General features: G+C 49.7%; 1 protein-coding gene across 1 annotated transcript in view; it reads left to right on the top strand.

The window, feature by feature from the left end:
- Window positions 1-15,202, top strand: part of TRPC7 (transient receptor potential cation channel subfamily C member 7) — a 130,882-nt gene extending 115,680 nt beyond the window's left edge. The window contains exons 8-11 of the mRNA XM_015087611.3: window positions 4,691-4,912; window positions 5,549-5,629; window positions 12,145-12,220; window positions 14,349-15,202. Coding sequence (XP_014943097.3) covers window positions 4,691-4,912; window positions 5,549-5,629; window positions 12,145-12,220; window positions 14,349-14,518 — 549 coding nt within the window. The 3' untranslated portion in view covers window positions 14,519-15,202. The remainder of the gene's footprint in view (window positions 1-4,690; window positions 4,913-5,548; window positions 5,630-12,144; window positions 12,221-14,348) is intronic.
- The last annotated feature ends 403 nt before the right edge of the window (window positions 15,203-15,605 follow it).

Here is a 15,605-nt window from a genome sequence, read left to right as displayed (position 1 = left end):
GAAAATGCTCTCCCTGTACAGACGGATGGGGAAAGACCTGCAAATTATAGCACTAAGTAAAAAAAAAAATCAAGTTGCAGGACAATGTTTGTGGTGCGCTTTCGCTGTGCGAGAAAGGAAGAAAAGGGCGTCCGTGCTCATTTGTAATTGGGTAAGCATTTGAAAAAGAAGCCTGTAAAAGTACCCAGACCAAGCATAGCGGGGGATGCCTGCTGAGAGGCGGTAGCTGGGGGGCAGAAATCTTATTATTGTTTTACTTACTATAACGTAAAATAAATAAGCTAAAAATTAATGAAACACACTAACCTCTTTTGAATTGACTCAACAATTCCAGTTCGAGGAATAGATCCACGCAGAAATACGATTTTAATAGATGTTCACTGGAGGGAAAACGTGGAGCTAGCCCATCAACATCAGAGCGTTTCAATACAACCTCTGATACAGTATAGACTTCAGAACACTGTATATACAAGGAGAAAAACTTGTTTGTGCTGACAAGACAAAATCTCTGTGATATTGTTAAGTGGGGAAAAAGCGCAAGTTGTAGAAAAATACAGGTAGGAAAATCTTATCTACATAACAATACGAATGCATATAAGGAAAGAGAGGGCATCTCTGCCCCTCCTCTGCTCACACTCTGTCTCTCTCTCAAAAATAAACATTAAAAAAAAAAAAAAAGAAAGAGAGAAAGAAAGAGCAGAGAAAGGTAGAGAAAAAGTAGCACATTCTTGACCCAGGGCATCCTCTGGGGAAAGGAAGAAAAGGAGAGAGATTGGAAGGGGACTGTCACATCTGCCTGGTATATACCTGTGTACTCAAGCCTTGTATAAGACAAGTATTAGTGTATTTCTCACACAGAAAACAATTAAAGACCTCCATGCATTCGTTTGCTAGGCTGCCATAACAAAATACCACAGACTGAGGGGCTGAAACACAGAAACGATTTCTTCACAGTTCTAGAGGTTCAAAGTCCAAGAGCAAGATGTTGGCAGAGTTGGTTTTTTTCCAAGGCCTCTCTCCTCAGCTTGCAGAGGGCTGCCTGCTCCTGGTGTTCTCAAAGGGCCGTTCCTGTGTGTGTAAGCATCCCTGGTAACTCTACCACTCCTTAGGAAGACACCAGTCATGTTAGATCAGAACCCGCCCTAGCAATGTCACTGAACCTTACTCACCTCTGTAAAAGCCCTGTCTCCAAATCGAGGCACATTCTAAGGCACTGGGGTTAGGGCTTTAACATATGAATTTTAGCGGACACATTTGGCTCATAACACCCCCCCCCCCACACACACACACAGTCCAAAACAGAGTATTCTGAACAGTAGGAGCATGTGCCAAGGAGGGAAGGGTGAACCAATGTGGTATTTTGGGCCTACAGGAGGGCAGGCTGTGCAAGAAGAAGGAAGAGGTAAGAGGAAGAGGTGAGCCAGCATGAAGTCTAGTCTCTTCCCCACTCCCCCCACTGCCACCCACAGGAAAATGCAGCACTGTATCCCTGGACAAACATCTTTTTTTAATGGTGTACATATTTGGTCTCTTACGTGGATGAGCTGTTGCTAACCAGCCCCCACCCCCACCCTTCTGGGCCTCAGTTTCCCCATATGTAAGAGAAACCACATGGCACCTAGAGAACGTGCAGACCTCTGTACCACTCACCCTGGGCATTGTACTCCATCCTAACAAGCACGCCATGCTTTGGTCCAAACGAATGTGGCACGTAAATCACTGTGGCTCAGTGTGGAGAGATGCCCACTAGTTGGGGGCGGGGTGGGCAGAGCAATGATGTCACGTGGGCTTGTCACATCCAGTTACCCCAGCACCGCTTTGCGTCACGGTTCACTGCAGCCCACACCTCCCCTGGCCTGCCGGTGGTGCGTGGACAAGGACCCTGAGACACAGAACGAGGCCACTAGACGCTGCCCAGTGTTCATGGTCACGCTGAACTTTGATGAGGTATAAATTTGTGAATCCTTCCACAAGAACGCTTATTTACTCGGTCAACAGATCTCGAACACCTACTCTCCAAATCCGCGGGCCCGCCTGCCTCTACACCTGCCATGCCCCCACCTGCCCTCCCGTGGCTGAGAGAGAGGCCTTCTCCATCCGAGCTGCCCTGCCTGCGTGCCCTGGCTCCCTGCCCTCTCTCTTGCCTCCTCAGGGGCCACCAATGCACTCATCCCTGCTCCGCGCATACCTTCGCCCTTCCTGTCAGCATTTAAATGAGACTCTGGATCTTAAAAAAAAAAAAAAAAAGTAACACAAAAAACCCTCCCTCCATCCTGCTTTCCAGCTCTTTCTCTCCTGCTCTTTCCTGGCAGCTTTCTCAGAAAAGCTGTTTGCACTCCTCTTGCCTTCTCTCCTCATTAACTCCCACTCTTCTCCACCCCCTCCCAACGCACACCCGACTTGGTAGAGAACTACTCACCCCCTGGAGCCCAGCTCCAATACCAGCCATCAGGCAGCCTCCCCGACCCCGGGGCCGGTTCTGGAGCCCTACACACAGCATCCCTTGCATTTGAGCCCTTAGCACAACTCCAGGGGAAAGACCAGGGGATGAGTAGTTCAACATAATCATATCATGGGCCAGAGCACGTAATCCATGACGGCACAGAAGGACTGTCAACCCCAGTGCATACCTAGTCTGGCCACATAGCAGGTACTCGACACGCGTCTGCTGAACGACTCAAGGCTGAACACTAGGCACTGTGTTAAGCTATGGGAATAAAAATAATACTTCCTGAGGGCGTGCTAATATCGGACACTAAGCGGTCCTCATGTGTGACCTCAAGTAACTCTCACAATGAGCTATGAGGTAAGCATTTTTATCCCCATTTTACAGATGAGGAAACGGAGGCCCAGAGCAGCCATGCCACCATGGCTGCAGAGCTAGGGAGGAACAGAGGCAGGACTGGAACCCAGGCAGGCTCCAGACCCTTTGCTGTCGCCGCGATACCAAACTTCCTCTCAAGTCAGGTGTCCCTGTCACCTCTCTCTGTTGTATAGCAGAGGCCAGGAGCAAGCCCTGGCCTCACGAAACTTCCAGTCTAAAAGACTCCAATATGATGTGTCCCATAGACCAGGCCAGCTGCTGATGGGTTCTCAGCGAAAGCAAACAAAATGGCCAAGCCTGCAGGTGACAGCCTTACAGCACGCGGTACCTCCTGGCAGCCTCATGTGGACCCCTACTAGGCTCACCGTCCTGAGAAGTATAGCGAGTGTCTGTGCGGAGAGGAACCCACCCCTCACGGATCACATACTCGATGCCAATCTCAGGGCTATGTGAGGGAGGCGGCATTATCTCCCTCTACTGACGGAGCTCTTGCTGAGGTCCTGCAGCTAGTATGGGCTTGTGGGCCCAGGTCCATGTGACTCCAAATTCCATGCCTCTTTCCTACTCTCGGACTGCCCCACTAGGACAGAGGCCCAAAGAGCCTGCCTGTAAAATACAATAAAAATAAATAAATAAATAAATAAATAAATAAATAAATAAAAACACCTGCTACCTCTTGGAGGGCCCACTCAGCATTCCGGGATTGACACCAAGTCAGAATCGATCTGGGGGTCAAAACTACCTCCACCACCAGACAGCACGGCCGGACTGCCTCCTGCCAACTCCAGTCAGGTCTGTTTCTCTTGAATTACATATGCAGAATCTCTCAACATCCTCTGTGGCAGCACTTCGACCGGTAAGCCATATGGTTTCTCGTAAGTACACAGCGGTACAATACAACATGGGAGATGTTCACCACCTGTGTCTGCTGAGTACTTGAAACGTGGCTGGTCCAAATTGACATGTGCTATAAGTACAAAATATACAATGATTGCAAAGACTCAATATGAAATAAAAATGTGCACTACCTCAGTAAGAATTTTTATAATGATTACCTGCTGAAGGGGTTACATTTTGGATCTGCTGGATCAAATCAAATGTATTGCTGAAATTAATTTCACCTGTTCCATTTTACTTTCTATAATGTGCCTACTAGAAAATTTAAATTTAATTAGGTGGTTCACCTTCGTGGCTCAGTATTATATTTCCACTGGGCAGCAATGTTCCAAAATATTAATACCTTGATGCTGTGGTGGACTGTGAATCCAGCAGAGCTCTAAATGTTAATGGATAATGAGATTGAGTGGCAGTGAGAAAAGTTCTCTGGCTAGTGGCAAGTTGGAGAATGTTTGTGAAAATTCCCAGTGGAGAGTCAAGGAGGTATGAAGAGGCTGAGGTTTTCAGCACTAAGTCCTGAGGAGTTAGGCAGAGATTGTTAGGAATAACTAATTTCACATGGTTTTAGCAAGAGCAAATGCCCCATCTTGCGTCTTTGTAAAGAAGGAGAACATCCACAGATATATCAGTCAGAGTCCTGTTTCGAAATCTGCTGTCACCAGTTCATGAGATCAAGCCCCACACTGGTCTCTGTGCTGACAGTGGGGAGCCTGCTTGGGATTCTCTCCCTCTGTCTCAAAATAAATAAACTTGAAAGAGAGAAACAGAAAGGAAAGGAAGGGAAGAAGAAAAGGAATAAAGAGAGAGAGAGAAAGAGAGAGAAAGAAGAGAGAAAGAGAAAGAAAGGGAAGAAGGAAAGGAAGAAAGGAATCTGCTGTCATAATGTGTAGACTGCATCCCCACTCGGCACACTGAACTCTGATGTGAAATCGTGCCCTTTGATGTTGTGTCGTTTCCCTCGTCCCACAGGAGGACGCAGATGTGGAGTGGAAATTTGCCAGGGCAAAGCTCTGGCTGTCTTACTTTGATGAAGGAAGAACTCTACCTGCTCCTTTCAATCTTGTGCCAAGTCCTAAATCATTTTATTATCTCATAATGAGAATCAAGATGTGCCTCATAAAACTCTGCAAATCTAAGGCCAAAAGCTGTGAAAATGACCTTGAAATGGGCATGCTGAATTCCAAATTCAGGGTAGGTAGCGCGGGGTTTATGGGGCAAGAGAAGGTCGCAGGAGGGGGAGGCGGAAGGTGTGTGTGCTGGATCCGGCGCAGGTGCCCTGAGATGAGGGAAGTCAGAGAGGGGCCCGCGCTGTTCAGAACAGGCTGGCACAGCAGCACAGAGAATGCCCATGGCGGCTGCCCTTCTCCCTACAGCGCCCTGCAGATGTGCCCCTCAGGGGCTGAGCAAGCTGCCTTGCTGAGCCGTGCCCCCCACAGAGGGAGCGCCTTAGAGGGTCCCAGGGAGCAACAGCTCTTCCCGGAAATGGGAAGAGAATGATCCCTGGAAGAAAGCTTCCCTGCCATTATCTCCCCCTCCTGGAGACTCTCAATGTTTATTAGCATATTAAAATCTCTGAGAAATCCCGGAGCAAAGACACCCCCTGCGGCTTTAACTCAGTGCTTCCCAAAGTTGACCAAACTATATTCCGTAAGCTGTTGTCATCCTACAGAACTCAAGTCCCAAGAACAGTGTTCCAGGCAACCTAGTAGCAGTGGGCATATCAGCTTCTTTTTAGACACAGCCTCATATATGGGTGTCATATGTGTTATTTGAACATATGCGTGTATGTATTATTTGTTATGTATTTGTTCTTTCTTTCCCTCCCAGAAGACTCGCTACCAGGCTGGCACAAGGAATTCTGAAAACCTAACAGCAAATAACAGTTTCAGCAAGCCCACCAGATACCAGGTAACCACACCTCTCCCAGGTACAGGGAGAAGTGGGCTCCATCCAGACATGGGTTTAGCGACATGGCTGTCAGCCCCCCAGAACACAGCTTCATTTCTCCCTTCATTCCGCAAATACGCATTCGAGTGGCAGCTCCATGAGAGGCACTGCGCTACTCACTGGGGACGAGGACAAGGCTCCTATCCTAGTGGCACTTCCAGCCCAGTGAGGGATAGACACAAGGAACAAGCAAACACACAAGTAAATATGTAACTTCAATTTGATACAAGTAGAAAGAAGAAAACAATCTGGTGCGAAAACAGAGGGAAAAAAAAGGGAGCCCCTGCTTTGGTGTAGTTACCAGAGGAGGCATCTTCAAGGACAGGACACTTAGCTAAGACCTCATAGTTAAGGAGGCAGCCATGTGGGGCCTCCCAAGCACAGGAAAGGCATCAGCAAAAGCCAGAGTGGGGAGACGCGGGCGCCTGGGTGGCTCAGACGGTTAAGCATCCAATGCTTGCTTTCAGCTCAGTTCGTGATCTCACGATTCATGGGTTCAAGCCCTGCATTGGGCTCTGTGCCTGCAGCACAGAGCCTGGAATTCTCTCTCTCCTCCTCTTTCTGCCCCTCTCCCACTTGCTCTCTCTCTCTCTCTCTCTCTTGAAATAAACAAAAATAAACTTAAAAAAAAAAAAAGCCAGAGGAGCGAAGCTTGGCAAGTCCAGAGCAGCTGGAGCTCAGCAGGCAGGGGCCAGTCATCCAGGTACAAGGGAGGGGGGCTTGGACTGGCTGTGAGTAGGGTGATGGAGGAAAGTAGACAGATTCAGTCTATGTTCCGGACATATAGGCAATGGGACCTGAAGCGTATCTGCAGGGATGGGGGGTATCCCACGTGACTCCCAGCCATCTGTCTTAAGCAACCAGGTGGACACAGGGGCCACCTGACCTAAGACCACCAGCCTGCCCAAGTCTGTTCTCATACATAAACCTTAGAAGACTTTGTATGCTTGCAACCCTTTGCACCGCTTTTGGAAATTAACGCCACATCTCTGTATCTGTTTGAATCAGCCCATGAGCCAGTGATAAATGCTAAATACAGGTTATTGATTATAAAAGTACAGGCCATTCTTTTCCTGTCCTCCCCTTCTCAGAGATCAGCAGTTTTATCCATGCTGATCAGTTCTTATCAGAGGTAAATCTGAAGCTGTCCTGAGCATTCCCGGGGCCGAGGAGCTATGTCCCTGGCCCACCATCCCAGAGGGAGCAATTAGACTTCAACATAGCATCTTCCAGCCACAGATCTCTAATTGTATCTCCACCCATATTTCAGAGTCAGCTGTGCAGGTAGGAGGATTTAAGGGCACAATTAAGAAATGGTTCATCCTTCAAAGTACTTACAGTTTTATGAGATGACACGGGCTAAAAACTGGAAATGGGCAAATCTTATATTTAATCGTGTACAAAATTGGGCCTGACCAGTTTGATCTGCTTTGAGTTATTTTACGGGACCAACCCTTTGGTCAGTGGGAGGATTTTTATTTTCCAGCTTCTCAGAGAAAAGTATAGATTATCTGTGCCCCAAAAGAGATAGAAAACCCTAATGGGTTAGGGTTAAATCTCTGATGGGTTTCAGGCAGAATCAGCTGCAGAGATAAAGGAAGACTGATTACCTGGTGAGACGTCCTGTACCCAGAATGAATCCTTTATGAGCAAGACTGTTTTCAAAAGCAGCCTCAGAGAGATCTCGTTCCCATCTTCCCTCATCACTGGTTGAGTCCCTGCTGCTTTCAATGTTCCCAAGAGCTTTCTGCTCGGGCTTACAGAGATTGGTGCTATTCAGCTTTGGGCTACTGATGACCTTGGACAGCTTGCTCATCCTGTATTTTGTGAATCCACCAAGAAAAGCCCGGGGCTACTTATTCAAACAGTTTTCACAGAAAAGAAGAAAGGAAAACCAGGGCCAGGGAGCATCAGAGGGACGGGGCTGGGAGGCAAGTAAAGGGGAACAGAGAGCACTTTGCATTTGCACATGCACCCTTTGCTCAGCCCTGCAAGGTGCAGTTGGGTCACCTTCCTGAGCCATCATCTGCTCAGACAGGAGGAGTGAAGCAAGACACGGCATGAAGGACACAGGGGCAGAGGCCAGACACTAGCCTGGGTGTAATCTCACCATATGCTGGTGAGAGAGGCAGTATCTCTAAACCCATTTATCAGATGAGACAACTAAGGCTCAGTGGTAAAGGTCCCACAGCTAGGTGAACTATGTGACTCACAATGGCACCCCTCCGTTACTACATCACGCTTCCTAGGTGCCCAGGCCTTGCTGAGAACCTGTCCTGCCTGCCAGCAGCCATCTGTGGAGGGGTGAAGGGGAGGAGGCAAGGTAGAGGAAGAGGATCTCCCATGAAAGATTGGGGCAAGGGTCTGACAAAGCCTCTTTTGTGTTCTTGGGCCCGCTGGTAGACTTCCAAGTTGCACTGCTTTCTTCCCAAAGCAACTGCCAAAGGTGCAGAGATCAGAAGGAGCCCAAGTACACTTCCTCTTTCTTACCGTCCCAGCCGCACCCAGAGCAGGCACCTCGATGAGGACGTGTGCTGTCCGTGTCTTACACGGTCATGGTTCAGAGTCATTCTGTAGCATTCCCAATAAGACAAAAGCCCCGTCGTTCATACACATGGGGTTTTTAAACTCACTGCCTTTGTGTCTCTTCAGCAGATCCGCTTGAGTGTTCAAACTTAGTCCTTGAGGTGTCTCCGTTAAGCGTGTCAATCCCTCGACTTCTGGGGGGTTCCCTGTTGTAGGGAAGGCAGAGGCTCTCTGTGCTGTAACTTAGGCCTCCAGGCTTCTGATTGCTAGACTAGCCCCTTGCTTTTGCAATGTTTTGTTTTGGTTTTTCTCCCATCTGGGCTCCTATGGAACTAAACAGTGACACAAAACCAAGATACCGGCGAGGGGGTCAGAGTGTGCCTCCTGCCAATGTGACTCTGTGACCCGTAACACCATCCAGGGTGTCTGTTTGCTGGGGCGTGTGCAGACACAGACACTCACACTCTGAGAGGTACGTTTCCATCACGGGCAAAGCAAACAAGCCGCATCCCAAATGAACCGCAGAATCCAGGCGCAGTCTGTAAGTCAAGCAAACCCCAGGGTTTGTGATGCAAGCCCTTCCCCAAACCAGTGGGGACTCCTCTTGTCCATGTTCTGGGTCCTCTTCTAGATCCCGCTTTAATAACTGACATGTCCTAGGATCCATTTTGCCCCTCTCTTCCAAGTGTCCCTCGATTTCTCTTTTCCTGGGTGGCACCAGTGCTTCCTTCTGGATTCTGCTTCATGTACCATCTTCGACGTACCGTATATGTGCCCTTCGTTTACATCTTTAACTGCCCTGGCTGTGCTGTGCAGAGACATGTCTCTTCTGCAGAAAGGCTTTCTGTTTCCCCAGCACCAGCAGCATGGAGAGGCCATTTGGGCCCCAGGAATGTGGGGGGAGGGGGGCGGAGAATTGTGTGGCTCCTTCCCTGGATGTGGGTCTCCGCGTCATAACCCTTCTGACCTACTGCCCATCTCCTTCGCATCCCCTCAAGTGTCATGGCACTACATATACTCATCCCCAGCACTTGCTAAGGGCAGGAGGGCAAGGTGGGCAGAGTCATCACTGACCGGGACTCATTAACTTGGGCAAAGTTTATTATCTTCTTGAAGTGAAAGAACTCTGTGAAAGAGAGCAAGGAGACATCTCGAAACCCACAGCAAAGGAACATTCTTTTTCCCCCTACACAGCGAAGGAGGGGAGACTTTTGGTGTCCATCTTCCCTGAAAACAGATCTCCTCTGTAGCATCCGCGTTACATAGATGGGCACCTTCTAACCACTTTGGTGTTTCTGGGGATAAGCCTGGCATGTCATTCTTGCATACCCCAGGCTGTCTAACAGGTATACCCCAAAGGGGAAACCAGGTGCTTATCAGGACACAGGGTCTAAGCAGTTGCTCAGCAGGTCATACTGTTCTCCTTTTGGGTACCTGTCACTCCTGAGTGTGCAGTGGGGGGGGGAGGAAGGTTAAAGGGTCCCCGCCTGTCTGCAATGTTCAAGAGATCCTGCTTCCATATTAAGCCTCTGTAATCCTGATGCGTGGTGAGAGGCTTAATAACAAGCATTTGCTTCTCTCCCCTTGGAGCCACAGATGTGCAAACCTTAGGTCGTTATGCAGGCCAGAGATCAACAGTGGGCCATGAGCGTTCGTGACAATGACATACCGATGACCTTCTTCCCCAAGGGCAGCAATATTTTTCATTCAAATATCCCAAGGGGTAACAACTGAACAAAGCCATCAGTCCTCCAAAATCTAGCTGAGGCTTCCTCCTGCCTAGAACACTGTTGTTTTAAAGATCAAATGGGTACCTGAAAGCAGCCCAAACCCCCACCGACCAGTGGGAGCCAGTTTCCTGCATCTCATCCCCCAAAGCGTCATGCACATAACCTTTTCCTGAAGGGTAGAAGAAGCCCCAGCTTTGGTTTCCATTTTGGTTGAATCTCGCTTCTGGGCTGTATGACCCAGGAGAAGTCCCCTGGCTCCACAAGCCTTGGTGTCCTCATCTATGAATGGAGACAACCTCTCCGATCTCACTGGGTTGCTGGGAGGATTCAGCAGGGCCATTTTGTCAAGGAGGCTAAGGGGACTCCTGGTCTGTAGGAGATACTCACTACGTCTGTTTCTTTGTTTCTTTTTCACCCCTTCCTTCTCCCCTCCTCCCAGAGGGCCACTCCACAGTGAAGGGGGGCTTGTGAGCAGTGTCTCACCTACTGAAAGCAAATGGAGTTGGAGGGGCACGTTGTGTATTAATAACAAACATACCATGGAATCTTTTCAGCTAATGGGTTGAGTTGTGCTGTACTAAAACACAGCGTGCACCCTAAGCCAGGAAGACGGTCATCACTGCCATGGCTGTGAAAAGACTCCACTCAGCACATCATGAGAAAGAGAACTCTCCACCTCCAGTCTCCGGCTTACGCTTTTTCCCTCTTACGTACAAAACTTCTTCAATTGATGAATCCAGAAACCAAAGAACCCTTAATTCTTGAGGTTTTCCTTAAATTAGAAACAAACTTTAACTAGATCCCCTGGCCCTGCCTCAGCCTGAACATTTGCAGAAAACTTCTGAATCCTGTGTTCAGTACGAATTTTACACACTTGAGTATCTGCTTTTTGGGGTTTTGTGCTTTTCCCCACGAGGACCGGCTCGGGATAAAGATGGTTTTGTTTTGGCTTTACGATTCCAAGTGAAAAGAACCTTACTGAGTCCCAGAAAAGGCATAGATATTCTTAATAACTTGGGCAACTTGCCTTACTGACTAGGAGAATGTCAAGGAGAAATCTAGCCTAGCAGCCTGACCACTAGCATGGCAAGACCCAGGGCTCTCTGACAGAGGGCAGCATGAAGGCAACTTGCTCATTCTCTGTTTGGCAAGAAATAAGGTCACTACTCAAACCGAAGAGTCAAGTGGCCCACCAGCCCGAGGGCTGAGGACAGGCAACACTGGCCTGCAGGTGTCTCAGGGAGAGAACTTAGCAACCTGCCTGATGACACACAGCACAGCTAGGGACAGAATTCAGGTCCCTTCCATCTAGAAAAACACTGCCTCTCTCCCCTGAGTCCTCAGGTCTGAGCAGGTGAACTAGTCACAGGCACAGATGAGCCAGGAACAGGGACTCCCTCCATCTCTGCCAGCTGCTCAGCTCGTGCAAGATTCAGAAGTCTCAGCTACCAGAGTATTTCTAAATCCTGCGATCTCCCAGGAAGCCTCCAACGACTAGCTGGCAAAATCCAAAGTTCGCCTCCTGGAGTCTTTCTCACACTTGGCTCTATTCTGGGTGTCTCTTGAGTGTTTACTCATACCTCCTCATTTGCTTAAAGAACCAATATCTGCATAATGCATGACAGCTGAGGGCGCAAACCGTCTCCCCCAGCGTGACCGGCAGCCCAGCGTCAGGCATGTGGCATCTCAGGAAGTGGTGTTTTGGCAAAACCTCCCGAGGTCCGGTTGTGTCTGTTTCTGCCTCTGGTCGGAATTTCCCAAGGTGCAGTGGACTTGTCCAACCTGGTCCTGACTCTAAGCCCTGAGGAGAGGACATGACTGGCTAAGGTCACAAAGAAGATGAGGGTAGAGTTGGGCTTAGGACCCTCAAGCAGCACCTATGCATTTTAGATGGCGCTCCCTCCCCCTTCCCCTCCCATTCTCCCTCTCTGTCTCTCTCTCTCTCTCTCTCTCTCTCTCTCCTTGGCTTGGCCTGCCACCACTAAGTGTCCTGTTCTTACACCCCAGGGTCAGGATCATGCTATGGGGAGAGGTTAAACAGAGTCAAGCCTGGGTTCCACCAACAGGCAAGGCACCCTCAGAAGAGAGACACCAGGTGCAGGAGGACTCCCGGCCACAGACCGGGCACTCTGCAGAAAAGAGGAGCCACAAATACACCAGGCAGGCTGCTTCTGTCCTTGGCCAGGCTTGTTTGACCCTTTCCTTGTGTTCACATTTCAGAAAATCATGAAACGGCTCATTAAAAGATACGTCCTGAAGGCCCAGGTGGATAGAGAAAACGACGAAGTCAATGAAGGTAAGCGAATGGATTGGTTTCCTACAGGCTGTCAGTGGGACGTGGCCTCACCAGGCTAAAGTCAAGGTGTCATCTGCAGGGCTGTGTGCTTGTCTGGAGGCCCTGGCGAGGCCTTGCTGGTTCGGGTGTGGGCAGAAGGAGCTTCCAGGCAGCCGTGGGGCGGAGGTCTCTGTTCCCTGACTGCTGTTGGCTGAGGCCACACCCGACTGCATACAGCCGCCTCATCTCAGAACCAGCCCCCCCGGGTACTGAGCCCCTTCTCCAGCTGCCATGTTCCTTCCGCTTCTGTCATCCTGCTTCTTTGACCCTCTCTTCTGTCTTCCCCTTCCACTTTTAAAGACTCACAATTAGACTGGATAATCCAAAATAATCTCCCTATGTAAAGTTGGGTGATGAGTAACCTTAATTACACTTGTGACCCCGGCTCCCTTTTGCCATATAAAGTTATCACACACAGTCCGGACACCAGGGATTAGGACCTGGACACCTTTTGTGGGGGAGGGGGTTGGTAATAATTCTGCCTCCCACCTCGTGTCCCATGAGTTCCAAAATGGCCCAGAATTCCTCGTTCTGTGAGTGCACATACAGAGAGCGGCAGGTGGCCTCCCCTCCACTTTCAGAACCTGCCACCACCCTGTCTCACTTCCAGGCTCTCAGAATCTGAGAGCTCAAAGTTTCCCCCAACTCAGAATCACTTGTTAACATCGCAGATCCCAGAACCCACCCTAATGCATGGGCATCTCTGGTGGGGGGCTGGGGGGGGAGGGGAAAGAGGGGGTGCTTGCAGGGCAGGGGGGGGTTGCATTTTGATAAAAGCACCAGGTCATTCTGATGCACACTGAAGTTTGCAGACTACATCATATTCACTGTTTGGGTTATTTTCCAGTCCATTTAATGCAGTTACTCTTAAATGAAAAGCAAACTACCTTAAACCAGGTAATTAATCTTCATGAGACACACAGGACAGATCTGCTCCCTAGAAGCAGCCTCCTCCATGAACAAAGGCATGAAGTCTCACCCTCCCTTGGGCCATGGGGGCTACCCAAAGAGCCTCGTCGTGAAGTAACCCTCTGCTTCATCCTGAGGCCATCCAGCATGCAGCCTGAAGATCAACAGTGGCTGAACTCATTCCTGGGCTGACACTGCCTAGGGGCTGAGCGGGAGCCCATCCAGCCGCCCCTACATATGGGTCTGAAACGTAAAACGGCCAGCCTGGCAGCCAGCTGGGATTGACAGGAATGTAACTGATTATACAGGTTGGGGCTGCCAAACGTCAGGCCACTGGGGTTGTACCGTGCAGCTGGGACTCCAGTAAAGCATCCAACGTAAAGGAACTAGGGGACGTATGCATTTGTCAAAAGTGGCCAAACTGTACCTTTAAGATCTTTGCCTTTTCCGTATGCAACACGTGAGGAGAAAAGAGATAGGAATATCAGAAAAGAACATTTGAGCCCTCCTGACTACAAGAGTTCCACAGTCCAAGCCCAGGGGGGTTTCGGCCCACGTGGTTCACTGTGGAAATGAGTGCAAGTTCCCACCTGGTGGTCCCTTGCAATGGAAGGAGGAGGAGGCCTCTGCCGGGTGGTACCGCCTGCATGGTGCGGGGGACCCTGCCCCTGCCCCTGTCCCTGTCCCTGTCCCTGTCCGGCTCCACGGCCACATGCACTGTGCTGAGCCATTCCCTTCACGCTGGGGAATTTCTCCTCTCTGCAGATAAAGACAGAACAAAACATGGAACATCGTGGAAACGACTGTCCCAGTGAGGGAGGGTGTTGCTCAGAGTCTTGAAATCTGCCTTTAATGGCTCCAAGACCAACATTCTAACAATCATGATGTGAAATAGGTGCCAGAATAGGAATTCACAACCTGACCTTGACTCCTCTGTCTACCTGAAACCCTTAACAAAGACCTTGACCAGGAATGGGAAGAAGAAGGTTTTAAATGGACGGACGTGTCCTTCAGTGGTAGGAGCTGGGTGTTACTTAGATCCAAACACAACCCCCATGCCCTCACCTCTGCCCTTAGTGGGCAACCTGAAATTACACTGGAAAGATGCATGCCCCAAACTGATGTGGAAGGCGCCCCATCAGCCTGCTCGTGCTGACCAAAATCTCATCTGTCCTTGCAGGTGAACTGAAGGAAATCAAGCAAGATATCTCCAGCCTGCGCTACGAGCTTCTGGAAGAGAAATCTCAAGCTACCGGTGAGCTGGCAGACCTGATCCAACAGCTCAGTGAGAAATTTGGAAAGAATTTAAACAAAGACCACCTGCGGGTAAACAAGGGCAAAGACATTTAGCAGCCTGCATCGGCATCTGTGACTTCTACCAGCATTCCCAGGCCAGGATGGATTTCCTAGCCACCAGCCCTGGCGGGGAAGGGTCCTGGGCCTGCTCCTCTAGGACACTAAGGGGACCCATTGGCTCTGTCCTGAGCAGAGTCGCTGACATGTGCAGTATAGTAGCCTGCCTTGACCCAGAACTGTTGTGAATCTAGGCTGTTGGGTAAGAAAGGCCAGCACAGGAGGAGGGGGAGGAAACGCTCCCTGACACATGAGACCTTTGGTCCAGTCACAGTGACGCATGTCCCTGTGGCCAGCGCAGGAAGAGGCCTTCTTGGATGCACACACATGCCCTCCCACCGCACACGGACCACATCTCTGTCTGTGTCCCAGGAAGACAAACCACCTCATCCCATGCACCCCTTCTCACTCCCTCTCCACCACCTAATCACATCCAAACTGAACCGGGAGGTGACCTGTGATCTATTCTTAAGTGCCAGACGAGAACACAGATAGCCTAATAGCAAAATAGTTCTATTTGTTTATAAAAAAAAAAAAAATTAAAAATCCTAAATCAAAAATTGTACTGTAGGTAGCACTGTTTAGAGAACAACAACAAAATCCAAATGATGTATTTTTACCTTTATTATCTTGTATTTACTATTTTTACCTAAAATGGAAAGAAATAAAATTACCTCATAAGAGCCTGTGGAGCCTCCATCAATGTGCTGCCCTCCTGCCATCCTGTGGCCTGTCTGGAGGTGGCCTTGGAAGCCCATGGGCCAGCACTTCTCTGGGAGAAGAACGGGGCAGGTGTGGAGAGGGAAGGGACCAATCCCCTAAGATCATGCAGCCAGAACGCCTACCTTCTAGCCCTCCTCCTATCCCCAGACCTACTGACCCCAACTTGACCAATGTCAGGAAGGAGGTGAAGAGAATGGTGAGGGAAGTGAAACATTTCCTCCCACCCACCTCTCACCCTCTTTCCCTGTGTGGGAGGAGAAGAGGTGCCTGACCCCGCACCCCCACACCTTTCGGGAGGGACCTGAGTGTGAGTGCAGAGAGCGGCCGCCAGAGGGAGTCCTAGTCCCAAACAACTCCCATT

This window comes from Acinonyx jubatus, chromosome A1, assembly GCF_027475565.1.
Source record: "Acinonyx jubatus isolate Ajub_Pintada_27869175 chromosome A1, VMU_Ajub_asm_v1.0, whole genome shotgun sequence".
Taxonomy (NCBI): Eukaryota; Metazoa; Chordata; class Mammalia; order Carnivora; family Felidae; genus Acinonyx; species Acinonyx jubatus.
The sequence above is the reverse complement of the archived record's forward strand: the minus strand, read 5'-3'. Positions and strand labels throughout refer to the sequence as shown.